This window comes from Denticeps clupeoides, chromosome 1 (assembly GCF_900700375.1).
Source record: "Denticeps clupeoides chromosome 1, fDenClu1.1, whole genome shotgun sequence".
Lineage (NCBI taxonomy): Eukaryota > Metazoa > Chordata > Actinopteri > Clupeiformes > Denticipitidae > Denticeps > Denticeps clupeoides.
In genome coordinates this window covers 32532850-32559222 of record NC_041707.1, presented here as the reverse complement: position 1 = coordinate 32559222, position 26373 = coordinate 32532850, and the positions used below count along the sequence as shown (strand labels likewise).

Here is a 26373-nt window from a genome sequence, read left to right as displayed (position 1 = left end):
CACCTGGTGTAACATATAATAAAAATCTAGACAGTTCTTCATTCAATTCTCTTTGCTATATACACTATATATATGGATTTGGATAAATAATTCCTTTTACAAATATACATGGGAAGGGCAGAGCCATGCATGTCAGGTTATTAAGCAATTATTCATTAAATTGTGTTGGCCAGAACCAGCACTATAGTAAGGTATATATTTTTAAATGTTTCATTTTTTTGTAAAATGAGGTTTATTCCCACTCTTTATGGAGGTTATTCCGTGCCTCTTGAAATGTACCCAGTACAGAGTAATCATGCTAATTTCCTTTTATAGTAGTGCTGTCTTCATAGATTACTGATAACTAGTTCTAAACATCTAACCAGTAACATGGCCAGAAGTGAAGGACCTGTTGTATTTCTGTGTGACCTGTATAATGATGTCGTACTAATAATAATATTTGCCTGATTATTTAAAAAAAAGTGCTAGTATTGTGATACTTAAAGTAGTACCAATATCCTGGTCCTAATTTTTGAGAGTTATCAACATTTTCATGTTTTGAACACATTCTCATGTGTTATAACTGTTTGGAATTTATGCAGGTGATCACAGAATGACTTTGGACAAGTGTTAGTTCCACACAAAAATATATATTTTTGGGTGTGGATGAATCCAAACAGATTAGAAGTATTAACAGAATAGACCAGAGCAGAAGTTTAACCAATTACTTACCTGGCAGGGGAGATACCGTGATCAAGAAGGCGGTTCACCCAGGGCGAGGCTCAGCCATTGCACTCCGGCTGTGCTGACCCCTGCGAATTCCCCAAATGTGGGAATCTCGACTGCATAATTTCTGGTAGTGGGGGACTGCGTTCGCGCTCTCCCCTGATTTTGGGGCAGTGGTGGCCTAGCGGTTAAGGAAGCGGCCCCGTAATCAGAAGGTTGCCGGTTCGAATCCCGATCCGCCAAGGTACCACTGAGGTGCCACTGAGCAAAGCACCGTCCCCACACACTGCTCCCCGGGCGCCGGTCATGGCTGCCCACTGCTCACTCAGGGTGATGGGTTAAATGCAGAGGACAAATTTCACTGTGTGCACCGTGTGCTGTGCTGCTGTGTATCACATGTGACAATCACTTCACTTTACTTTACTTTACTTTACAATTAAGGAACACCATCTCATCTCAGCTTGATGGAGATTCTCTATATGGACTCTATATGCCAAGACCGACCAAACAAGTGCAATTGAACAAACAGAGCAGCACAGCATGTTAACCAATTAATCAGGCCACATCAGCCATCTCATTAAGATCCTTGCTTAGTTGCTCATTGTATTGGGGCAGTGGTGGCCTAGTGGGGGGCAGATGTGGCCTAGTGGTAGGAAGCAGCCCCATAATCAGAAGGTTGCCGGTTCGAATCCCAATCCACCAAGGTGCCACTGAGCAAAGCACCATCCCCACACACTGCTCCCCAGGCGCCTGTCATGGCTGCCCACTGTTCACCAAGGGTGATTCTTAAAAGCAGAGGACACATTTCATTGTGTGCACGTGTGCTGTGTTTCACTTCACTTTCACTTTAAAAGATTTGAACTTCCAGCCTTCTGCTCATGAGTCCTGCAGCTAAAAGTGTATTGAGACATCCTGTGTAGGAGTCCTTCAGCAACACAAGGTCTTTCTTTCCTCCTGACTGCACTACTGTGAGGGTGTGTGTGTTTTCGAGAGAGAACCTGATCACCTGTCATCTTAAACAAAGCACAGAGTTGAAGACGCTGAGTGTGTGGGAGTTTCGTGTTGCGTACTCCAGCATAACTCTGCCAATGTGTGTCTAGGTCTAAAAGTGCTCTTACATAAACTAATTTCACCTCACAGCGCTGACTCACAAATCTAGACTCCAGGATGTTCTCTCCTTCTGGAAAGAGGAGCTGATTTCGTCTACGTTTCCATGGAAATAAAGAATAATCATGTGATCCAATGGTAAAGAAACCAGGTATCTAACTGATGACAAGGCCCTCTTACCAGTTAAATACATTTTTCAGACTGTTTTCTTATAACATGTCATGTACTACAAACATAAATGTCTTAACCCCACATGATACAGTGTTCAGCCATTACATTAAAACCCCTAACATGTGAAATGAGTAACACTGATAATGTCCTTATTTTGGCTTCTGTTAGGGGGTTTGTGATGTACTTCAATGATTTGATGACAGCCTATCCAAATCAGTGAGTCTTATGGACGGGTCTTGGTATGCAGTAGTCAGAATCTGTCAAATTAGCAAATCTGTAAAAAAGGTCACTTTGTGTGGAGCTACTGGTGTAGCTGCAGGCTGATCATGTTGAAAACTGTATTGCTGGTAAGTGCACCCCTCACACACTGACAGAAATTAGTATTGTGACAGGAATATAAAAGTTGGAGATGTTGACTGGAGACGTGGACAAACAAGTCCAATCTGTCCCCTTTCAGATCTTGGTGCCCTATACCAGAGGTCTCATTCAGAAAGTCCATGCCTTGATCTGTTTTGGTGGCACAAAGCACTCTCTCAATGGGCTTTGACAATCCCTACATTCAGTAGGTCTAATGTTGTTGATGAATGCAAATGCTACAAGAAAAGAGCTACCATTCTGCAAAAGTTGCAATTATACTGATTTTATATGTATAGTCTGCTGCTTCTTGACTGACACAGAAAATGACTCAACTCTTTCCTATTTATATATCTTATCATGTGAGAATTGTCTCTCATCTGAAACATGGTCCCTTGTAAGACACAGTCAAAATAGTGCTGACTAGACTGGATCTAAAACACAAACTTTTTGTTGGTTGGGGTATACATGTTTTACAGATTCACCACAACGCATGTAATCATTCAATCAAAAACTGAGAAAAATCTAAATAAAAAAAATATTTTGGAAAATTCAGGACACTTCAAGTTCTCATCCAAATGATCATGCGACAAAAGTTTTTTTTTTTTTGTTTGTTTTTAAATAGAAGGTCCTAAAATATGGATCCCTCTGTGTGTACATACAGTACAGGCCAAAGGATTGGACACACCTTCTCAAACACACCTGTGTTTTCTTAATTTTCATGACCATTTACATTGGTAGATTCTCACTGAACGCATCAAAACTATGAATGAACACATGTGGAGTTATGTTCTTAACAAAAAGTGGAGACCTGGCCTCCACAGTCACCGGACCTGAACCCAGTCCAGATGGTTTGGGGTGAGCTGGACCGCAGAGTGAAGGCAAAGGGGCCAACAAGTGCTAAACACCTCTGGGAACTCCTTCAAGACTGTTGGAGAAGCATTTCAGGTGACGACCTCTTGGAGCTCATCGAGAGAATGGCAAGAGCCAAAGCAGTAATCAGAGCAAAGAGTGGCTGTTTTGAAGAAACTAGAATATAAAAATTGAATATAAAAAATGTATTTCACCTTTTTTGTTAAGTACATAACTCCACGTGTTCATTCATAGTTTTGGTCATGAAAATAAAGAAAACGCATTGAATGAGAAGGTGTGTCCAAACTTACTGTACATGTTCACGTATTATATGTCTTATTTTAGAATGTATTGCCAAGCAGCCAGCATTCTTCTTCCACACTCACACCTACAGACAATTTAGAATAACCAATTTACATATTATACATTCTAGTAAACAGGCATCCCAGAGGAAACCAGCATCAAAACTGGAAAAGCATGGCAACTCCAAACACACATCCTGGTCCAATACAGGATACGAACTCACAAACTTGGAGGCTTAAGGCCATGTCGCCGATGAGATATTTATAATTACAGGGAGTTAATTTGGGTGACAGCTCTATCTTGACCACCTCCAGTCATGCCCGGCCAGGGTGAGTGAGGTGAAGCTTAAGAATACAGCGCTTCGCTGTGTGTGTCTCGGTAAAGCGCTGGAGGCTTTAATGGTGCACCAGCACGAGCTTACGGCCGCATAATCTCATCAGGCTGGCTTTATTCTGCTGCTTCGCTCAGCGCAGCCGATTAGAAGGGGTTAAAAGTTGAGCGGTAGCCACTCTGGTCCATTTGACACCACAACTCAGATGAGCTTTGCCATTGAATTTCTGTCCATCATGGTGAGCACCGCCCTGAAAAGCGGGAATAAGGAAGCAGTTCCTTCTTCCATTTCTGAATCATTACAGAGGGACTAATCAAATAATCCAAACTCCTTCAAACAAGTTACATAACTTCCACTGCATCTAATCACATGCCTTTAATAATGCCTACAGATTAAAACCCAGAGATTTTCGGGATTTTTACAGGTTTAATTTTTACAGACCCTGGAATTAGTCCATTTCACTCTTCCCACTCGGTCATCTCTTTTTCCCTCCTCCTGTTTTCCCCCCTGCTGCCACCTTTGTTTCTGAGCTTTTCATCCTCTGATCTAGTTCACTCTTGCAGTCAGGTGCTAAATGAGGACAGAGGGCTTTAAAGAATGTGTACAAATGTTGGTTACATCATCTAATCCTCAACACACAGATACAGAGCGGAGTGCTCTTAGAAGAGGTTGTTTCAGCACCAGCCTCTCTAATGGGCCGAGCTTTTAACTGAGCTTCCTAAGCAGCCAGATAGAAACGCATGACAGGGAGAAGAGTGAGGGGCTGAGAGAAGCTGGAGAGAAGGAGGCGAACAGAGAAAGTTATGAGAGGGAAGGAGAGAGTGGTGCAGAGAGAGAGAGAGAAGAAAAAAAAAATTGCTCCCTGGCATTGTGCTACCTCCAGTTGCTGCCTTTTATGGTGATGAAAATCGGTCGATCCCTGCCTCGGTCAGACACACACACCATGTTACAGAACAGAAGGTGTGTGTGTGTGTGTGTGTGTGTGTGTGGGGAGTACAAACACATGACCTAGAAGAGTAGGTGTAGAGGGACAAGAGTAAAATGAGAATGGTTGCTGGTGAAAACCTCAGCAGCCATCTTCAGATTACAGGACATGGGTGTCGGCCTGTGATGTATCCACACTGTTGTGTGAAGAGCATTTGAACAGCACATCGCTAAAATCCCCTTCTCTCACACACACACACACACACACACACACACACACGACAGGATACACTGAGTGAGCAACAGCAGCTGTAAACACAGATGATGCCACTGCAGGGATGGGAGGATCACTGTTGACAGTAAACCAAGAGACGACACATCTGTGCTCAAAAGGACAAAACTAAATCTATTTTATTCTAAATAAAACTCAAATATCATACAGCTGGTTGGATATTTCAACATTAAAAAAACGAACACACAACCATGACGTGTTCAGTGCTCAGATGAGTAACATCTGAGTAAGTTGGTTCAGTTGTCAGTTCACCATCAGAGCAGGAGCAAAACACTCACATACTCCTATTCGCGTGTTTTGGTTGCAAAAGTGAGGTACCCCGTATGCCCAGCCATCTCCTTGGGGGGTATGGCGGTCTTCAATGTGACTGAGGCATTGCTAGGGGCGGGATCACTGGTCGCCTGGGCGGGGTCTGTGAGATCATCAGGTCCAAAGTCTGGCAAGGACATGGTGACTGAACGCACGTCCTGCACGCGCAGCAGGACTTCCAGAGTGCAGACCTCCTCAAAACCCTGATCGAGCATGGCCTCACACGTCCTCTGGACCTGCTCTATACAGGGAGAGAAGGAGCACAGGCGACCCCCTGAAACACAGACATCAGAAGAGGAGTATTAAACAGAGCTCCAGAGCAGAGCAGGACAGAAGAGTGAGAGATGTTACATCTGATGTCATGTTTATGTCCATTTGATTTAGTAATTATTTTACAAAGTTCTCTGCTGTAACAATTAAAGCGACACTACTGATTGAAGGGAAAATTTTTATTCATAGAGCAAATGAAAAAATAATAGTAATAAAAAAAAAAGCATGTACATTCTGACCAAAGAAACAAGTATAACATATTTAAGACAAAAAGACTTGAAAAAAATACAATGAATAAAGAAAAAATTTGTTTTAAAAGTACAATTGTGACCTCTAGAATGCTACACGTATACCAGAGCTAAAAAATGAGCTTTCAGAAAAGGTGGAACTAACACAAGACAGCAACCTGTTCCATGGTCTTGACAAAAACAATGGAGAACACACACACACAAAGTAAGGTCCTGTTTTAAATACACTGAACTTGTTCAAGCCGCAGAGAACTGGAACGCAGCTGCAGAAAGACGGGAGATGTCGAATTACGTTAAGTCGTTGAGCGGAAGCTAAACGAGTGTGGAGAAATCCTGCATTCCTTCCCACTACTGTAGACACACCAGTCTCCATGGTGACCAGCTCTGTGGCTGTGTCGTGTGCGAGTCGGACGTCATAGCATTTGGTTTACATTAGGACCTTTAGGGTGAGACGAAGGGGGAAATTTGAGCAAATGTGTGTGGATGCACTTGCAGACATTTTATTCTATCCTGGAATGAGAAGTATGAACTTCCGTGCAGCAAGAATGCAGAACAATCTCTCAACCACACACTTTTGAATGTCTAAAATGCATATTAAATGTGTATGCATGTTTGTGCTTGGTTTAAATTTCTTTCTCTTTTCCACGTTTTTTCGCCAACGTCCTGTTCCGCAATTTGGACATTTCTGATTTTGACCCAGATGACTTACGCTGGCATGACTGCCCTCTCCCAGGCTATGGTTGCCAGGAGACGTGCAGCTTGTGTTTATTGGTGCATTTTCAGGAAATAACCTTATTTGTCAATGTAACATGCAGACACCACTGCAACCACACTTGGCCTCCTTTATTAAAAAAAAAAAAAAAAAAAAAAGTTCACTTCTGCATCTTTTCCTCCCTCGCTCTCTCTCTCTCTCTTTCTCTCTAGCATGCACACACAGCCAAGACATGATTAGTAACTTGGATTTTTACTCTGTATAATATCCACACCCTTATGTCTTTAGGGAAGGAACTGAGACGGAGGGGAAGAAACTAAAAGGACTGCTGAAGATTTCCTTTAATGAAACTATTTCACTTCTTGATAGTATACCAGCACATCAACATCAATTATACCAAACACTTACTATATCAGAGTAGAAACTGGGATAAACTGTGACAACACTACACTTGAAGTTCAGCTTGAAAAAGCCCTAGAGCTTGACTGAAAGCTATGGCGCTATTAGGACAAGATGGACGAGGGACAGAGGAGAAGTTGAGAGGCTGAAGAGGCAGAAAAAAAGAGGACCGTTATTCCCAACAGCTCAGCTGCACAAGAACAGATCTTGTCGCCTCGTAACAAGCCTCCTTCTCTCTCTGGCCAACTGTCCTCACCACAGCCATCCCCTTTATGGTCACAACCTTGCCAGCAGAATGTGTGTGTGAGAAAGAGGGAGCGAGAGAGTGTGTGTTTAGAGGGTTAAACGAGTAGAGTTTGTGTATCGACTTGGAAACCATACAAGGGCGAGCAGGAAAAGTTTCCACAATGCAGAAGACACAAGGGGAAAAAAAAAGAAAAAGTTGGGAGATCGGATTGAGAGCAAAGGGGAGGGGGGATGAATGAGAGACGAGAGTTTTCATCACCGCAGCTCAGCACACCGCATTCCAGTTCATATTGCAGCGCTCGTATCAGCCCAGCATACCTGCAGAATGCCTGACTTTAATAAAAGAGCTGAATTAGGATCAACAGACTGCAACCTTTCCTGGTGCCGACCAGCCCAGGCTTGTCAGGCTGGGGTCTACAAACAGTGGTCGCCATGGCAGCATCGTCAGGTCACCTTCATTAAGCACATAGTCATTCTGGCCCCATGCAAAACTGCCAACTCGGAAGCAAAAATTACATGGGCCGGAGGCTTAATGAGGCATTCTGAACTCATCTGGAACTGAATTCTCTTTCACATTCAGTGATCTGAACACCGCCAAGCTTAATGAGCTTCCGTCAGGCCTTACAATCAACCATAATCTGTCAATAATTTACAACAGGGCTCCTTCTGTTCTACTGCATGGCCTCAGTTCCTACACCAACAGGGCTTTTTGTTCAAGTGGGTGTGCGTGTGTGTGTGTGTGTGTAAGCATAGACTTGATCACAAACACAAACACACATAAGCCAGGCATTTGCACTACACTAAACTTCATTCAACATGTTAATGCTGATTTGGAAGATTACCCTTAAAAGTACACAGACGAGGAATTTAATCTTATTACAATGACAGCCAAGGAGGAAAATGAAAGAATCTTAAGAATGTCTGGCTGAAATAATTGGGTCCCATTATCACTCTAAAGTGCACGAGTGAAAGTTGTGTGTCGAGTTTGCCATAAACATGGCTCATGATTTAAATGATAGGAAACAAAATGGGCCATGCAGTCAGAGGTGACAGAAAATAGAAAATGGGAAGCAGCAGTGATCCGCTGGAATGATAATTAGGGAATGAGAAATCTTATTTCTCTCATTAGCTCTGGAGCAGAAAGCTTACAGCACCATGGTGCTTTACCCAACCCCCAAAAATCAGTTTAGAACGGTATTCCTGGGGTTCACAGTTCACATTTCTGAACTATTGCACCCCTCCAAAAATAGGTGACGGAAAAAGAGAAAGACTGAAAACAATATTATGTGTGTGGATGAAATACTTATGTTTAAATAAATATTAAGATTGTTATCCTTGGTTTAGAGGATATGACTGACAGTCAGTTATTATAGCTTGAATACACTAATAATACGATTTGAAAAGAGCTTAGTTCTTTTGATGTGCATATATAAAATATATCCACCAAGAGTCATGTTTAGTCTTCACTCATGCTTACCCTGTTTCTTAATAGCCCTCTTTGCATGGCAAATGGCTTCCCATGGTGACGGGATATCCAGGAAGACAGCATCAGCAACACCAGTCACACCAAAACCGTCCTTGCAGACATCCTGGTTCCTCACGGTCACCAAATGTGCCACCTTGTGTCGACAGAACTCCTCCGCCGCCCTTTCTGCCCGCTGTGCGTGGAACTCGACTGTGTGCAGGTGCCCCGTGGGTGCTATAGTACGTATGATGGCGTGGGATAGGGAACCGCTGCCCGTGCCTACAGCAAAACAGAAAGGTCAAGTACAGTACAAATCATAATGCTCATTGGGATAGACAGTGTTACGTAACAAACGCACTGTGCTGTGAAGTGTTAATAACTCATAATGAAAAATCCATTACTGGGACCAAACCTCACAAGTAAAAGAGTGTGGGGCTGCTTTGCTGCCTCAGTTTGGACAGCCATTGTATTTATTGCATTAATAAACACTCAATATCAGATAAAATAGTAATAACAAGAAGAAAAAAAACATGCAGCGTGAATTGAATTAAATCAAAGACTCGCAGAGAACTCTGTGAGCCTGTAGTACAGGTCACTAGCCATCACCGACCTTGACTTTTTCCAGTAACCCTGAGCACCCCCCCCATTTCCAATAAAGTTGATGTGAAAAGGCCACATGATTAAATCACCAAGCATGCAAACAGCTACAAAAAAAATGGCTCCATGTCTTGTGCATCAGTTAAATGAACACATACAGTACTGCTGCAGCCATTTCGCCAGTTTTAGCGTGCTACAAAATATGGACTCACGCTACAGACCGGCAGAGGGCTAGGCATATCCTGTCCTCACATATGCAAACAAGGTATTTACATCAGCAATAAAGTCTGGTAAAAGCTGTGGTTGTACCACTACCTGGAAACACACACATTTGGTTCCTTAATTCTGTACTTGGTTGCCTAATGGTGCATTCAAACTCAAAGGCCAGATCCGCGAAAGTCAGGTAAGCCTCACCTATCACGACCTCAAAGTGCCAGATGACTGCAGTATCCAACAAATGTCAATACAATCTTGCATTATTTGGTAACATTAGGAAATAAAGTGAAAAGTACACGCTGCAAACATGGGTTTGAAATCAGAGATCTGAAAATAATTCACTGAAATAATTCTATTCTTATAATAATATACTATCAATAGGCTGCTCAATACATGATGATAAAATGTTTTTTTTTTTTTTAGAAATATTAAAAATTGGTGTACAACCAAGATATCAAAGATAATTTTACAGCCAAAAAAAAAAAACAAAACCTTCCAGACAGTGAAACATTCCACTCATTCAAATGAAAATTATCAAACCCTAAACTTCCTAAATCAATAACCTGTGTAGACCACATCAATCAGTGTAAACGTGTGTGTTAGAGAGACAGTAGACAGCAAACTGCACTTTTACTTGCACACAGATGTATTTAATGAAGAAAGGAAAAAAAAATGGGTGATTCCGCACTCATTCTCCCTCCTCCTCATGATGTTGCGTCACCATGGCTTTTGTTTTCATGGCAACAATGGGGTCAATGTTTCATCCACAGGGCTGCATTCAGAGGCAATGGGCTAACTGACGTCAGGGACAGAGAGAATGATAAAAGGGAAACAAGGGGGGGGGGGGGGGGGGGGGGGGGCTAAAATAGAGGAAAAAAAAAGATATCATAGGAACTAAACTCCAATACTCCTGTTAACTGAAGAGTGAGGCAATATGTGACACATGAACTTCAAACTAAAAACACCCTGAAATACAACATTTGCCTGTCCAGAGGACATCTGAAGAAAATTATTTAGTCCAATCAGACATTTCTTAACCACCATTCAGTGTTTTTTTTTCCAATTTCTTTAACAAGGACTCGGTTTTAAATACAAGGCACCAAAACAGACATTTCAACGAATGTCAATCTCAGTAGCACAATAAGCAGGAGAGTCGAGGAGGGCAGCATAACCTGGTCACCATCCATATATCCTTCTGCCGCGCAATGTGACCCCGAGATAATGGCTGACCCCGTGTGCATTCCAGTATATTTAATCCTTGATAAAGTCGGTGTTTACACAGCTTATTCACAAAGTCATATTCAGGACAGCCGAGCTGAATACTGTTACAAGCAAAACACAGCGGATGGCCGCATATTTGGCATATTACGATGGAAGGATGTCTAAAATCTCTTTAAGGATTCACTGCTATAACTGCTATATTAAAGACTAGTTGGGGAATAACAGATTGCGTATTATAGATTACTAAGAAACACGCAAAATTCCGCCAATATATAACAAACCAATACACTGACAGCCCAGTATGCCCCAGTTCCAATTTTAAAAACCACAGATGCTTCCACCATTCCTTCCACAAGCTTTGGGACGTCAAAATGTACACGCCAACGACATAAATCACATCAATAACAGACGAGGGTTGAATGACTTGGAAACTTAGAAGCATGCCACCAAAAAACGTTCCTCAGAATAAGAAAACCAGACATTCACTTCATGCAGCAGCCTGGATACGCCGCTCTAATTATGTGGGTGTTCATGGCTCAATGCGGAGATATCTATACTGCTAGTTGCACACAAGACCTGAAAATCCAAGTTCTGCTTGGAACCTGCAGTGCATGGAAGTGTGTGGAGATATGAAATCCACAGAACCACAGTGTGAGGTTATAAAGATTCTGGCTGAAGTAACATATCGGAACATCTTATAAGAACGGTCAACTTTTCCTGTTCATGTGTATGATTGTCTGAGATGTGTGAATATCTCTTGATCACTTCCTCAAATATGTGTAGACTACAGTGCTCAGCAAAAATGAGTACATCCCAATACATTTATCAGAAAACCTTGTTTCCTTTCAGAAATCAACATTTTATGAGATACCATACTACAAAATACTCCCACAAATGAAAAAGCCACACTTGAGACTACTAAATTCAAATGAACAGGCATTCAACCACAATGATTCAAATGATTCCTTTAAGAGGTGTCCAGCAAACAGGTGACCATAAAAGGACATTAGAAAAGCCCATTTCATGCTATCAGCAATGGCTTCACATGGAAGAGAAATCACAAAATCTGAGAAAGGAAATCATAAGATTGCTACAAGAAGATCAGCAAAGCTTTACATTTCAGTCAAAATACTGAAGCAAAAGTGATCCAGACATTTAAGAAAGATGGAAATGCAACAATCTTAAAAAAAAGACGGCCGGGCCGTCCACGGAAGTTAGCATCTCGACAGGAGTATCTTCTGATGAGAAGGGTTGGAGAAAATCGCCATGCAAGTTCACCGCAGTTAGCTAAATCAGTAGAAAGCCAAACAGGATTTGCTAGGGCCCATGCTGAAAAAGATGAAGACTACTGGGACTCTACATTCTGGAGTGATGAGAAAGATCACTCTTTGTGAAACTAATGGTTTCAAAGATGTATGGCCTTGTAAAGGTGAGGATTTCAAATAGAAATGAGTGGTGCCTACAGTGAAACATTGTGGTGGCAACGTCCTTATGTGGGGCATTCCTGAAGAAAAACAGGGTGAAGGTGATTTAATGGCCAAGTATGTCTCCTGATCTGAACCCAATGGAACACCTGTGGGGAACTCGGAAGCGGCGAGTTGAGCATCACTCTCCATTCAACATCCAGGCTCTAAAAGAGGTTATTCTTGAACAATGGAAAAATATAGATGTTGCAATACGTCGCCAACTTGTTCATTCCATGCATAGAAGACTTGGTGATGTCCTTGAAAATCGCGGCGGTCATACAAAATACTAGATGTAGTAGTTTTTGTTGAGGGGTGAAGATTTTGTGATCCAAGCTATATTATTAACCTTAATTTCATGTTATGGAGTTAAACAAGTGTTCAATAAATCCAGGATTGTGAAATTTCTGGAAATTGTTCTTTTGTTCATTGAGCTACTGATTAAATTTGTACGTTTTAAAGGGGATGTACTCATTTACACTGAGCACTGTATGTGCCTCTGTGTAATTTTGGTGAGGTAGCTATAGGCCACAAAAAAACCCTTCACATTCTCTCCACCACTGCAATGGGATGAGGCAAACAAAAAGGTTATTATGGATGAAAGACTTTTTGATTAAACAGAATTCAAACACAAGGCAGCTAAGACGATCAGCATCTAAATTAATTTGGCCTTCTGGTAGGGTTCTGAGGGTGAGCGGGTCCACTTCGGGACTCCATCAGAGTCTTTCCATGCCGGCTGGGAAACCAGGGAGAGGGAGGGACGAGGAGATGAGAAACATCCATTACACGCTGGCACAGAGAAAGGCCTTTTAAGTGCAGTGAGCACAGAACAAAGAAGCTTTCCCGTCCGATTTACTTTGGAGATGTGTGAACTTTTTTTTCATCTGTTTTTAGTGTTCAGTCCTTGATTTTACCATGATGTGACTTCTTTCCAGCGGGACAGGACAGGGTTTTGCGTCAATGCATGCACAACAAGTGTGGTTTAGTATTCAACGCCTGCACAGGGCCACGATAACAAGCTGCAAAAGGCAGCAAAAACACCACACTCTTGTAGTTTACATGTTATGACTTGGCCAGTATCGTCTTGTGACAACTTCCAGAGTTTTCGGAATCTAGGAAGCACACTGTATTTCTAGGCTGAACATTTCAAAAAGAAAAATCAGCTGGCTTCCACTAGCACGGTTTTTATGATTTTATGAAGTTGTGTTATTTTGGAGACACTTATCTATGGTCTAGGAATTTTGAATTTGATAGTGATCTCGAAGAGAACAGTTTCAGTTTATCCAGGAGACATGATAAATGAATCTCAAGTCAATTAGGGTTGCATTATCATTTCAACCAGCTGCTGAGAGGACAACATACAAGACCTAAAAAAACACAAGCTTGAACATTCATACAATGTAGATGGAAAGTTAGTTAGTATAAATGTGGGAAATTTCAGAGGTAAATGAGGCAGTGTGGTAATAAGTTAGCTTATTGAGTAAAGAATCCTTACTCTTACCCGACTCACAAACCACAGAGCCTGGCTTCAGCTCCAGCATGAGGGTGATGTTGGCGATGTCAGTGGTGTAGAGGATTTGGGTGCGGTGAGGTAGGTTCAGGGTCCACAGCTCCGGAGTGGGGTGCAGAACATACACCCACCCACCTTTGCTGCAGGTCACCTTCGAGCCAAACCTCTGGCCAATCAGGTCAGTGGAATGGCGGATTACCCCATAGCGTGTTTGCGTCTGTGCGCCGTGCTGAACATTAACCGCCATCATGGACTCATGGCCCAAGAAAATGATGGCCACATCTCCCTCCTGGATAAATTCTGAATACTCCACAAAACTCATGGCATAATCGGAAAGACCTGAGGAGCAAGAAACAAACCAAATATTCCTTGAAGTTGAATGACTTCACACTAAGCGTCTTGTGCACTTTTCGGCCACAGACACAGATTGACGTTAATATTTGCATTGCATTACTGATCCACTGAGAATTGTGGGCAGAAATCATGCATACCAGAGTTTAGAATTTACAGTATATTTACGTTTCCTCCATGATGACAGTTTTGTGGACAATAATAAGTAATAAGTGATAAGTGAAGTGATTGTCACATGTGATACACAGGAGCACAGCACACGATGCACACAGTGAAATTTGTCCTCTGCATTTACCCACTAGGCTACTACCACCTTGCAGTGGCTCCATGGCGGATCGGGATTCGATAACGGGGCCGCTTCCTTAACCGCTAGGCCAACACTGCCACTGCAAGGTGGTAGTAGCCTAGTGGGTAACACACTCGCCTATGAACCAGAAGACCCAGGTTCAAATCCCACTTACTACCATTGTGTCCCTTAGCAAGACACTTAACCCTAAGTTGCTCCAGGGAGACTGTCCCTGTAACTACTGATTGTAAGTCGCTCTGGATAAGGGCGTCTGATAAATGCTGTAAATGTAAATGACATTATATTAAACGCATATAATAAGTGTACGGGGCCAGCAACAACACTGGCGTTCAGGAATAATCATATGACATTAATAAATTGCACTCACCTGTCGAATAAGCAACTAAAAACTAAAAGACTACTTAAAACACGCCACTATACACGCTACGCGACAGCACTATGGAAGGCGGCGCGGGGTGATGACGTAAAGGTAGCGTCAGCACTTAAATCAGTGGAAACTAATACAGCACACAAAAAATAGTAAAAGCAGGGTTTTTTTAATTATTTTTGTTCACGAATTAATTTATGTACAAAGACTGCATTTTAACAAAACATGATGAAATTCGTTTGCGGTCATACAAATAATTTTAATAAACTATGCAAGTGTGTGTTTTTTTTTTTTTATTATTTTTCAGCAAATACAACCGTACTGAATGGCACCCTTGAAAGAAAACGGTGTTTCCAGTAGACTGAATGGACTACAAATAGTAGCCAATCGGAGCGCGTCCCGTCGCCCTATAAAAGTCCGGCTGCGCGGCGGACCCGGGCGGAGAGCTGCAGATTTGGCGACGCGGAGCGCTCCCCGGCCGGAAAGATTGGGATCTTTGTGTCTAGTACCTCTAGTAGTAGTAGTAACAACCCGCAGCAGGTAGGACCGAGCTCTTGCATGTTCTCCTGGATTCTGTTGTTTTTCTGAAATATTTGCATCAGTTTTAATGAAACGTGCGTGTAATGTCACTTTATCCAGCCTACAAGATTTTACTATGAATGTGCATTTATACATTACAGGAATACTTATTATTTCCCTCTCTGGGACACACACGTCTGTACACAGTAGAGGAGTTTGGGAGTAACAACTGTGTAGCCTGTCAGTAACTAATACACTTTTTTTTTTTTTTTTTTTTTTTTGCCTTTCAGGCTTTTTTTTCTGTTATCATGCAACTGCTAGTCATATCAGAATACGCCTCCGCTTCATACAAGAACATGACTGGTTGTCCTGTTTTCGAAACCACTCTGCTGTTATAGACTCGGAATTACACCACACCAAATGAACACTTGCTGCCAGCAAGAGTAAATCAGGGATCTTGAATTCTTAAACTAAATACTTGAGCTAATAATGAGAATTTAATGAAGACAATTGTCATTTGAGGAAAATTCATTGCTGCATTACCATTTTAAGATGCCTTTTGTTGACGCCATATAATCCAGCATTACTATGGTAACAGCAGTCAGACTGGCTGCACAGAATAACTAGGTAACTAGGAATAACAAGGTAACTAACTATGACTCCTCCATGCGAGCAGGCAACCATGCCTTTCGGAAACACCCACAACCAGCTGAAGCTGAAGTTCTCAACAGAGGCAGAGTACCCCGACCTCTCCAAGCACAACAACCACATGGCCAAGGTGCTCACCCAAGCCATGTATGAGCGCCTGCGCAGCAAACAGACGCCCAGCGGCTTCACGTTGGACGACATCATTCAGACCGGGGTGGATAACCCAGGTAAGAAGCCTTCACGGCCACGCCATCTGCACTGAAGGGCTAGGGCGGCCATCCCGGGCTAATATCACACAGATGGTCACGTTGTGTGCCCTTTGACGTCATCCTGAATGGTGACCTTGCCTGCGGGCTCTCTTCTGTGTACATGGAATTGATTTATATTGGTCTATACCTTACCTATTACACTGCTGTAAACAAACAAACGTCAAAACTCATAAGTGCTGGCTGTTTAGCTGTGTTAACGCTGACCCCTGACCAGCCGTCCACTGAGGATGAGACCCTCATTGTCAGAAAGCACCAGGACCCTGTTCCAATGTGTGGACCCTGCACCTCTTCTAATCGCACTGTGACCTTGTTACCCTTAATGGCTTTGCCATAAAGAAAGTCATTCAGATAGGCATAGATAATCTTGCCTAAAGTCCTTCCTAATGCAGGACAAGTACTTGATCATATTACACATTTGATCAGATTAAAACCAGGGCAGGGTTTTTCTGCAGTGCTGTAGGACACTTCATGACCTTTGGTCCCACCTCACTCCCAGGGCACCCCTTCATTATGACTGTGGGCTGCGTTGCCGGAGACGAGGAGTCATACGAGGTGTTCAAAGAGCTGCTGGACCCAATCATCGAGGACCGACATGGAGGCTATAAACCAACCGACAAACACAAAACTGACCTCAACCCAGAACACCTCAAGGTATGTCTAAACCAGACTCTCTTAGGCTAAACATTGCAGGCGGGGACGAGAACTGCACGTTCTACCCCTGTACACAGACGACACGGACGTCCTTGGCGGCAGGCAGATATAGCAGAAAGCATGCTTCTATCTTCACATGCTCTAAAACTTGGTGGCGCAAATAAAAACGTCCTCTGTGCCACTACATTTTTATATTGCGGCGTCAGGCTGAGGCCTCGGCATGGCTTTAGTGTATTTTCCCTGCTCACAGACGCCGTTCACTTGCTTCTTCTGGGCAGGGCGGTGACGATCTCGACCCCAACTATGTGCTGAGCTCCCGCGTGCGAACAGGACGCAGCATTCGCGGCTTCTGCCTGCCCCCCCACTGCAGCCGTGGGGAGAGACGAGCCATCGAGAAGCTCTCTGTAGAAGGTGTGGCGCTTCCATCAAACTAAATGCCTCCCTCTGGTGGTCAAATGTATTATTACAGAATTAGCAGTGGCCAGAACTGAAAACCATACATACTGTTTGGTATCTCTGGTTCTGTACATAATCCTGTAAATTATTGAAAGAACCTTTAAACCCAATACACAGATTTAAAAGGTCTTGTTTTTAATAGTATTGATTATTTCTTGAACAACTACTGGCCACCACGCAGTAGCTTCTGTTAGCATCATTAAGGAATATGACTAATAGCAGCCCAGTGGAGCGTAGAACTTTCTGTAGCTTCGCTGACACTGTCACACATGTCCTGAGTTGCCAACCGGCACATAAAAATGAACACATGCCCATCAAAATCACAGACAGGGGCATCCAGATGATGATGATGATGATGACAAGCTCTTCTCCTCCCTCAGCTCTTGGCGCCTTGAGTGGTGATCTGCAAGGCAAGTACTATGCTCTGAAGAACATGACTGACGCAGAGCAGCAGCAGCTCATCGATGACCACTTCCTGTTTGATAAGCCAGTGTCCCCTCTGCTGCTGGCCTCTGGGATGGCCCGTGACTGGCCCGATGCCAGAGGCATCTGGTGAGTCTTGCAGGTGACTTTATAGTGAAAAAAAAAATAATCTTATTTCAACAGGAAGACTGAAGTGTCTAAATCAGACACTGTTTTCATTTTTAAAATAAAACTGTGTAGGATGGATGTGTTTGTGTAACTTATGACTCATCTTGGAAGTTACAGTAGATCTAACTTGGACGTTCTCCCTCAGGCACAATGACAAGAAGACTTTCCTGGTGTGGGTGAACGAGGAGGACCACCTACGTGTGATCTCCATGCAGAAGGGCGGCAACATGAGGGAAGTGTTCACTCGTTTCTGCACAGGGCTTACCAAGGTACATACTTCACATCCACACCCAGCAAACCTTTAGCATGTGATTTGTTCATTGGATTATGTCGTTGGATAGTTTATTCTAAAAAAAAGTTTGCCATGCATGAGGATCTGAGTAACTTTAACCAAAGAATCCAATAGTAGATAACTGGTTCTAAACATCTCCTGAAGGGCAGGTATTATGAAGTTTGTAGTAGATGAAGCTTACAAAAAGACACAACCAACAACTGATATGCCTGTGGGCAATAAAGGCAAACCCATCAAGTCTCTTTTCTATGTGATTGGTGCTGAAAAAGTTAATTCTGCTGATGACAGAAATAATCATTTTCTTCATATGGTGCAGAGTGAGTTACCATGGTGACCCCTGTCCATTACTGAAATTGATGACATTGGTATATGAGTGTCTGATCCGGACCATGGAAGAATAGAGGAATGTGGCCTTGGTTATGTGTGCCGCGGCCAGCAATCAGATTAGATCGAACTGCGGAATGTCCTATGGGGGCAAAACTGCAGAATGTCCTATGGGGGCAAAATAGGTCCATGAAGGTCCCGCACAGCAACCTACAGAACCTATATAAAGCTCTTTGCCAGCAAGATGAGTGCTGTAGAGAAGGGAAAAGAAAAATCACCTCCAACGCAACACTGAGATACTAAGTTTGAAACACCAACATCATGGAGCCATACTGGTTGGTAGGACATCCAGAGAATCATTGTGCTTTTAAAGCTGTGGCTGGTACAATTTGTTTCCACACAAAACATAAAATTGCCCAGTAGGGTTAATTCTGTTTTTGCTTTATTTTTATTCCGTTTATTTTGTGGCCCTTTAGATTGAGGACCTATTCAAGAACAAGGGACACCCGTTCATGTGGAATGAGCACCTGGGCTACGTCCTCACCTGCCCGTCCAACCTGGGAACCGGTCTGCGTGCCGGCGTCCACGTCAAGCTGCCCAACATCAGCAAGCATGCAAAGTTTGAGGAGGTGCTGAAGAAGCTGAGGCTCCAGAAACGTGGAACCGGTAGGCAGAAGCTACAAATAATTCTGATTATTGTAGTATAGGCCACATAGAACCCTAAATCCAACAAAACCCGTTTCTCTGGTCAGGTGGTGTGGACACTGCTGCCGTGGGTGGAGTGTTTGACATCTCCAACGCAGACCGGCTGGGCTTTTCCGAGGTGGAGCTGGTGCAGATGGTGGTAGACGGAGTCAAATTGCTGATCGACATGGAGAAACGTCTGGAGAAGAACGGCTCCATCGATGACCTCATGCCCGCCCAGAAATGAAGCACACCTCGTTGCCATCTGCCTGCTCCTTTCCAGCTCCCTTTTACCCCCTTTTCCAAAGCCCCTCCCTGCTGAATGAAGGAATGTTTTGAATCAATCCAGGAATTGCACAAAATATTTAAGGGCACTTGTTCTCTCTCACACACACGGCCCTCAGTTGGAGGCATGGGAGATTTTAAGAACAGTACTGAACAACTGAGAATAAAGTGGTTGGCCCACCTGAATCCGTTTCTTTCTGCTCTGTCACATGTCTGTATTGCACACAGGCAGGCGCAGCGTGAGATTAATAGGTACTTTATTTGAATCCACTGTGAATCTTCTGTGATGATCTTTAACACAAAGTCAAGTTTCAAATCAAGAAAATCACTCTTAGAAAAGAAACACTGTATGACCATGTGCAAAAAAACTAAGATACATTATTTACACTAAAAGTACAAGGCAAACTCCAACAACTGAATAATAATAAAAATAAAAAAAACAATAAAGATGAAATAAATAAAACTCAAAATTCAGTAACTTTGTCTCAAAGTGAAACCATTCAGTGCTACTGGCTCTCCTTGAGCAAGAGCAAACACAGCTTCGGATGGGATAAATGTAAAAAAAAAAAACAAAAAAAAACTGTGAAGATATATTTTGGTGATGAGAGAAAAACAAGTGAGAAAAGAAACAAAACATTTGAAAAGGTTTTTGTACTTTGCACTTCAGTCTCTATATCAGAGTTCTGTTGGAAGGTCAGCGCCTGCCAGGGCAGCGACCGTCCAAATACTGAGCACGAGCAGTAATGTCTTTCAGCCAGGGCATTCAGAGGCAGTCAACAGCGCATTTCTGCATTATGGCATCCAATGGAATTATGGGTAATGTAGTTCCACGTCACATCTTTGCTGCTGCATTTTGAAAAGTAGGCCCCATTTAGCTCTATAGCACTTTATAGACATTTTTCATGATCATAGCAACATCATAATAGGCAACAGATGTACGAAATTATTGCTTTAAGCTCGTCTATACATTATATTTAAATACATACAGCTCTGTTTTTTTTTGTTGTTTTTTTTTTAAATGTAGAACTTTTATAATTGCTACTTTTGATGATGGTACAGCTGAATTAATACCTTTGCCTATATAGCACGGAACACGTATAATAGTTTGCTTGCTTGCTTGTTTATACAGACATTATTATGTTTCATAGTTTAAGTTCATTGGCAACTTTGGAAGCAATGTTCTTAAAAGCAATGGAGGTGCCCGATATCCTCTTGAAGCGCACGCCGTTGAGCGACAGGCGGGGCAGCTTGCAGACCTCCATCTCCCACTGCACAAGGCTGTCAGTGCGCCCGTCGCCATGGACGCAGAGCAGCAGAAAACACTCCCGCTGCTCATAGTCACAGCTGTTGGCCTCCAGAACCTTGCGGATCTCATTCATGATGTCGGCGGGCTCCATGCTGCTGGTGGTGTTCATACTCCAGGTGAAACGGAGAGAACGGGGCTTTCCTCCATCTTTCCCTTCTTTCCCTTCATCTTTCGGCTGATCCCCAGGTACATGGCGACTAGAGATGGTGGAAGAGAGAAGAAAATGGGTTGGTGATGAAAAATAGAAAAAAAAAAAAAAGAATGGAATAATATTCAAGTGGATAAAAAAGAAGAAATGGCAAGAAGTGAATATTTCCAAATAGAGCTTGGGAAGAAACAGATTATTTCATGTTCATGGCATGCTTTCTGGCAATCAAAGGGAATTAAAATCAATCAAAATCCACAACACAGCATGCAGAACGAAAAGCACACACACATCATCCCAGAATGCAATCAATCTGTTTTAAACTGTCACTTTATAAAGGACTGTAAGGGAAAAGATGTCAGGCGAGTCTCGTCCCAGGTGCGACTCTGAGGAGCAGAAGAATTTACAAAAATGTCCACCTCACCTTGCGCCCTCAAATCTCCCGCCTCTCTCAAACTCGGTTGAGACTCTTTTAGTTTGTCAGAAAGCATTGAAAAGAGAGAGTGAGAGAAGGAGAGAAAGAGAAGAAAAAAAAAAAAACACAACAACAATCAAGTCATTACATTAAGTCACTGAAACGGCGTATGTGATGGAGTGATGGGAGAAAAAGGTGATGGGAGCAGAGGCGGGAGCTGACGGTATGGAGGCCATACAGACGAGTGCAGCGGTGGTGGGCTTGTGCTCGGGGAGGCCAATGTTTTTTTTCGCCGCTAATGCAGGGTGAGCAGATGAAGAAAAAAGCAAAGCGTGGCTGGCCAACAGACCGGTGCTGCTGCTTTCGAGCCCACATACAAATAACGCACAAAAGAAAAAACGAAACAACTCGAGATGACGGTCAGGACGCCCTCGGTGCTGAGGTGAACAGCACATCATCCCTTGTTCACTTTTAGTGTGTGTGTACGGCCCTGAAAGGACATTTCAGACATTGATACGGTTAACATGTAGATCGCGCTCACACACACACACACACACACACACACACACAGGACTCCGTTTTACTCTACACACACGTACAGTGTGTTCATCACAGGCTGCAAGCGCTGTGCATCGACGTGAAGTCACAAAGTACACATATATATATATACACACACACACACTTAAAATTGTTGCCACAGCTCTGAGGTGTGTGTGATTTTTTGGGTTGTTTTTAAACGGCCCTTACTCTAGACACTCGCCATCTTGGTTTTCCTACAATTCCCTATAGCCTCTGCAGCTGAATCTGGAAGAAAAGAGGCATTTCACAAGATCACAAACAGAAGCGAAATTAAAGAAGGAGAGCCCCGTGAAACACGGTCACAAAGCACAGATGCTGGAGAACAGCAGAGAGACCAGAGGGAGAGCGGTATGGACAGAGAGAGAGAGGGAGAGAGAGAGAGAGAGGAAGAGGGGGTGGGCTGAAGGAGAGGACTGCAGACTTACTAAGGGTCTTGGCCACAGGGTTGGAGGGGGTAGAGAGAGCGGTGGGGGGAGGGGGGGCGGCCGGCCCGGATTTGGCGGCAGACTGCCGCTTGCTGGGGTCAAGAGTGACCCTGAGAGAGAGAGAAAGTAGAGAGGGAAGAAAGACAAAGGAAGAGAGGGAAACAGAAACAGAATATGAGGGCAGAATAACGAAAGTGAGAGGGGAGAGTAAGACAGGAGACAGAGACAGAAAGAGACAGCAGAACAGCAGAGAAGAAAGACATTCTTCTTGTATAAATTGGACAGATCAGAATCCAACATCTGGTGTTTCAGTACAGAACCCACCCCAGGTTGTGTGTGTGTGTGTTCATTTCAGATGACAAAGACTCAAAGAGAGGAATCGCATGACTAATGGAGATCTAGTGACAGGAGCTGGGAAGGATGAGCTGTAAAATGGATGCTGAATCACAGGCTGCACTGCCGCGTCACTGCCCCTCTTCCACCACTAGGTGGAATCATTATCGCTCAGCAAATGTAAATCAAAATTACATTTCTTCCGCTGTCTTCTATTTTTTCCCATTCTGAATACTGCAAATTAGACCCCAGTGACCATCAAACACATTGCAGGTTGAAGATGACGTCAATCCCCCAACTACACCCATCATAGTGATTGCAAATAAGCTCCTGTCAACCCAGTTCAGAAAGAACCTACTCTCCCTGGTACAGCGTTCATGCTCTAAAAACGGTTTTAATTACTTCCTTAGGGCCAACTCACAACATACACATTAATGTCGTAGAAAATTGGAGCAGCTTTCTTCCACAGTGGAGTGTGTTTTACCCCTCTTTCTTAAATCTAACCCCACAGTGGACGCAGAAATTAATTCTATGGACCCACCATTAGTACAAACCTAATTTTCACCTGAACGACCTGCTCAGGAGTTGGAGGTGTTGGAGGTGTTTTTAAACCATCACCCTTAGTGAGCAGTGGGCAGCCACGACAGGCACCCGTGGGAGCAGAGTGTACAGGAGCTTAGTGGCACCTTGGCGGATCGGGATTCGAACCGGCAAAATTCTGATTACGGGGCCGCTTTCTTATCCGCTACGCCACCACTGCAGCTAAACATTTCTTGTGCCTGTGCAGAGCAAAGCTCCATCTGACGCTGTAGTTCAGGATTCGGGAAGTGATGTGCTTTCGGCTCAGTGGTGCCGTCCATAGAGACCACGCCGAAAGCAACGTTCACGCGTTTGCACTTCAGCACCTGCTATGTCATCAGTTCCTCCAACATTCATGTGTCACTTCTGTCCTAATTTCACAATGCCGCAATTTCACCTCTGTGGTGTCCGATGCATTGGAAGGTACTACAAAGGCAGTCCTGGGGGAGCAGATGTCCTGGGCAATGGCAGCAATGAAAGATCCGGATGCAGTCGGGCCTTGCTTCACTCACTGTGTCACCTGATGAGGCACTCCGACAGAATGTCGGCACGACTTATAGATCCCCAATTATGAAAATTTCACTGTGAGACATTATTTAACGTTGATACGAGTTCCCCTAGCCTGTCTGTGGTCCTGAAGGCTAGTAATGCCGATGGGTGTAAATAGCGCTTTAGTCATTCTGTCTCGAACCTTCTCCTTTCCACTGTGGGCATAGCGTGGCAGGTGCTATGTGACTGGAGAAGCTGTTGCAGGGGGATTGGAGGCTAAACCCAGAGACAGTGGACCTGTATGTGGAGGACATACGGTCTATTTGCAAGCAAACAAATGAACCATTGTCCCAAATGGTGTTCCTTGACTGTCACTGGGTCAGGATGCTCTTGCCCTCTCACTAGTAGCGGCGCCTCGACAAAGTTCGAATGCAAGCATACTTCCACTAGTGCTTTCAGCACCACTATGACTCCATGGTTACACATGCAACCAGCGATGTCTCTTGCAGTTTAACCCAATTTCCCCTCACAAATTCCCCCACAAGTAAGAATCACACATAATTTGTGAATTCTGAGAGGTTTGTGTGGTGATTCGTGTTTTCTATATGCGGCCAATTTTCAGAAAATAAGCACTTTTGGGGAACATTTTTTTTTAACAAACTTGATGTACTCATGATGCCTTGATGTACTCATCAATTTATGCACATTTTTTTCTGTCAGTATATATATTCCCTTCCAATGATGATGATGATTTTTGTTCATACAAAATCCCAGAATACCCTGACAGAAGGAACCACAAACAGTGGGATTTCTAAGATCCTCAGCAGGTACTACACTTTTCTCCGTCTTGCGGCTTTGAGTAGGCTCTGGCAGAGTAGAACAAAGCCAGTATTAATCTCTAGGCAGCGCCATCAGTTTCTGTCATGTGACTCATTAAAATGCTGAGAGTAATTAGTCCCGACAAATCCTGCACAAACAAAAAAAAAAAAATCTGAACGATCTAATAACCAATCTCAATTTGCTGGTTCTCGTCTCACCATGGATATTTTGGGCTGGTGGTTATACACTTAAAGTGAATCCTTAAGACAGAAGAAATCAGCTTTGCCTGGTGTGTCTCAGGGGCTGCATTTCCCAAGGTTTCAAAAATAAAGAATTTAATCTCACATATAGCACCTTTAATTCTGTGCTCCAGAAGCAATTGGGGGCTGAGAGGCTTTGTGAGTTAACTGGCTTACAGGCTTTACTTAAAGATCAAAGCTTACCACTGAGCTTATCATAAAGTCAGTGTGTGCACACAGAGCTCTCGGATACAGAAACGTGAACATAAGCTCATTTCAGGCTATTCTGACACAAATTCCAGTGGATTTGATTGGCCACCAGCCTGAAATGAATTAATAGAATGAAACCCTGGCATCCAAATTTAATTGAGACCTGATGTAAGGAGAAAAACAAAGAGGGGAAAAAAAAACGTCACAAAAGACAATGGAATGAATTAAGCGGCACCAAGGAACCGTAATGTTCCAGGTCCAGCCAGCCCAGCCGAGCACCCCCATCATGCACTGGGTTAGATAAGTGGTGAGTGTATCGGCGGTACTGATTGGTTCTGATCACGAAGGGGTGGGTGTTTTTTTTTTTTTTTTTGTTTTTTTAAACAGCCATGCTTAAGATCATACCAAAGCATTCTGCACATCCCAGAATGTTAGTTTTCAGGCCCACGGTTGGTTAAAAACGGCAAAAAACACCATGTTAATGAAGTGTTTTAGTTCATTACTTAAATGCAACAAAGCACATCGAAGAGGGCCTACCTTTTGGAAAACCTGAGTTTTTTTTTTATTTATATAAACAAAAAAATATGAACAAAAAGATTAGATGAGTAGAAATGGATGAAGACACAGAGTTCACATTCTGCAATAAGATGGGCTTGATTGGGAACACACACACCAGAGTGGGGTTACACTAGTTAAAAGGAAAAACCTACACAGCCAGAAGAGAGCTCATCCATCTTAATGCATGGATATTAATAACTGTTACTAGTGACTGTGTGTATGTGTGTGTGTTTGTGTATGTGTATTACCTGCGAGTGAGTTTCGAGGTCAGCTTGGACAGCAGGTTGTTAGTATTGCCGCGGCTGCGGGACTGAGTGGGGGAGGCGGGTGGGCCATTGTAAGTTGCAGTACGCCGCTCCTTCAGCTGGCCGCCATGGAAGGTGCTGCGGCTCGCCGTGCCTCGCGGGAAACGCGTCTTGTTGTCGGATGTGGCCCCACTGCTGATGCTGTGGGTGGAGGCGCCTGGGTTCCGCTGCCCAGGAGACACTGATGCACTAAACAGGATGAGAAGAATGAGTTTAGAGAAATGAACGACTACAAAGTATTGCTGAAAATGGTTTCCTTTTACAGACAAGACAACTGCCTATAATGCCTTGGCAAATGACCTAGCTCTATAATGTAGGTGCCATTTTCACTAAGTCCTGATCACCAGGACAGTGGATGGCATGTTACAGGTGACATCTCTACAATATCTTTCAAATCAGTTTTGCAGATCAACACTCTGTACCTGTTCTCTTTCCCATTAGGAATGACAGACAGACGTTCCATATTATTCCGATCGCTGCACACGTATGTGTTTCTCCTAGACACACCTCCAGAGATAGCCTACAGGGAAGA

General features: G+C 43.4%; 3 protein-coding genes and 1 non-coding gene across 14 annotated transcripts in view; 2 read left to right on the top strand and 2 right to left on the bottom strand.

The window, feature by feature from the left end:
* The first annotated feature begins 703 nt into the window (after window positions 1–703).
* LOC114802718 (U1 spliceosomal RNA) lies at window positions 704–867 on the top strand. Its single transcript, XR_003751769.1, has one exon. It is a non-coding gene; the product is annotated as a U1 spliceosomal RNA (small nuclear RNA).
* Window positions 868–5132: 4265 nt separating this feature from the next.
* Window positions 5133–14802, bottom strand: trmt61a (tRNA methyltransferase 61A). Its single transcript, XM_028983721.1, has 4 exons — window positions 14721–14802; window positions 13687–14034; window positions 8701–8967; window positions 5133–5622 (listed from the first exon to the last, which is right to left on the bottom strand). Exons 2-4 carry the CDS (start codon window positions 14015–14017, stop codon window positions 5324–5326), a joined length of 897 nt encoding a protein of 298 aa, XP_028839554.1. The 5' UTR covers window positions 14018–14034; window positions 14721–14802; the 3' UTR covers window positions 5133–5323.
* Window positions 14803–15138: 336 nt separating this feature from the next.
* On the top strand, window positions 15139–19625 carry ckba (creatine kinase, brain a). Its single transcript, XM_028998209.1, has 8 exons — window positions 15139–15260; window positions 15916–16114; window positions 16653–16807; window positions 17086–17218; window positions 17644–17815; window positions 18000–18123; window positions 18947–19136; window positions 19223–19625. Exons 2-8 carry the CDS (start codon window positions 15922–15924, stop codon window positions 19399–19401), a joined length of 1146 nt encoding a protein of 381 aa, XP_028854042.1. The 5' UTR covers window positions 15139–15260; window positions 15916–15921; the 3' UTR covers window positions 19402–19625.
* Window positions 19626–19679: 54 nt separating this feature from the next.
* Window positions 19680–26373, bottom strand: part of mark3a (MAP/microtubule affinity-regulating kinase 3a) — a 31715-nt gene continuing 25021 nt past the window's right edge. For 3 of the 11 annotated variants that reach the window (XM_028998148.1, XM_028998106.1, XM_028998115.1), the window contains 5 exons: window positions 26264–26361; window positions 25785–26030; window positions 25516–25527; window positions 21315–21359; window positions 19680–20942 (listed from right to left, as the gene is read on the bottom strand). In XM_028998148.1, the coding sequence (XP_028853981.1) occupies window positions 20582–20942; window positions 21315–21359; window positions 25516–25527; window positions 25785–26030; window positions 26264–26361 (762 nt within the window). In that variant the 3' untranslated portion in view covers window positions 19680–20581. Of the gene's footprint in view, window positions 20943–21314; window positions 21360–21445; window positions 22110–22309; window positions 22420–25515; window positions 25528–25784; window positions 26031–26263; window positions 26362–26373 lie in introns of those variants that run through there. The other 8 variants (XM_028998187.1, XM_028998158.1, XM_028998176.1 and 5 more) reach the window with 8 other exon arrangements.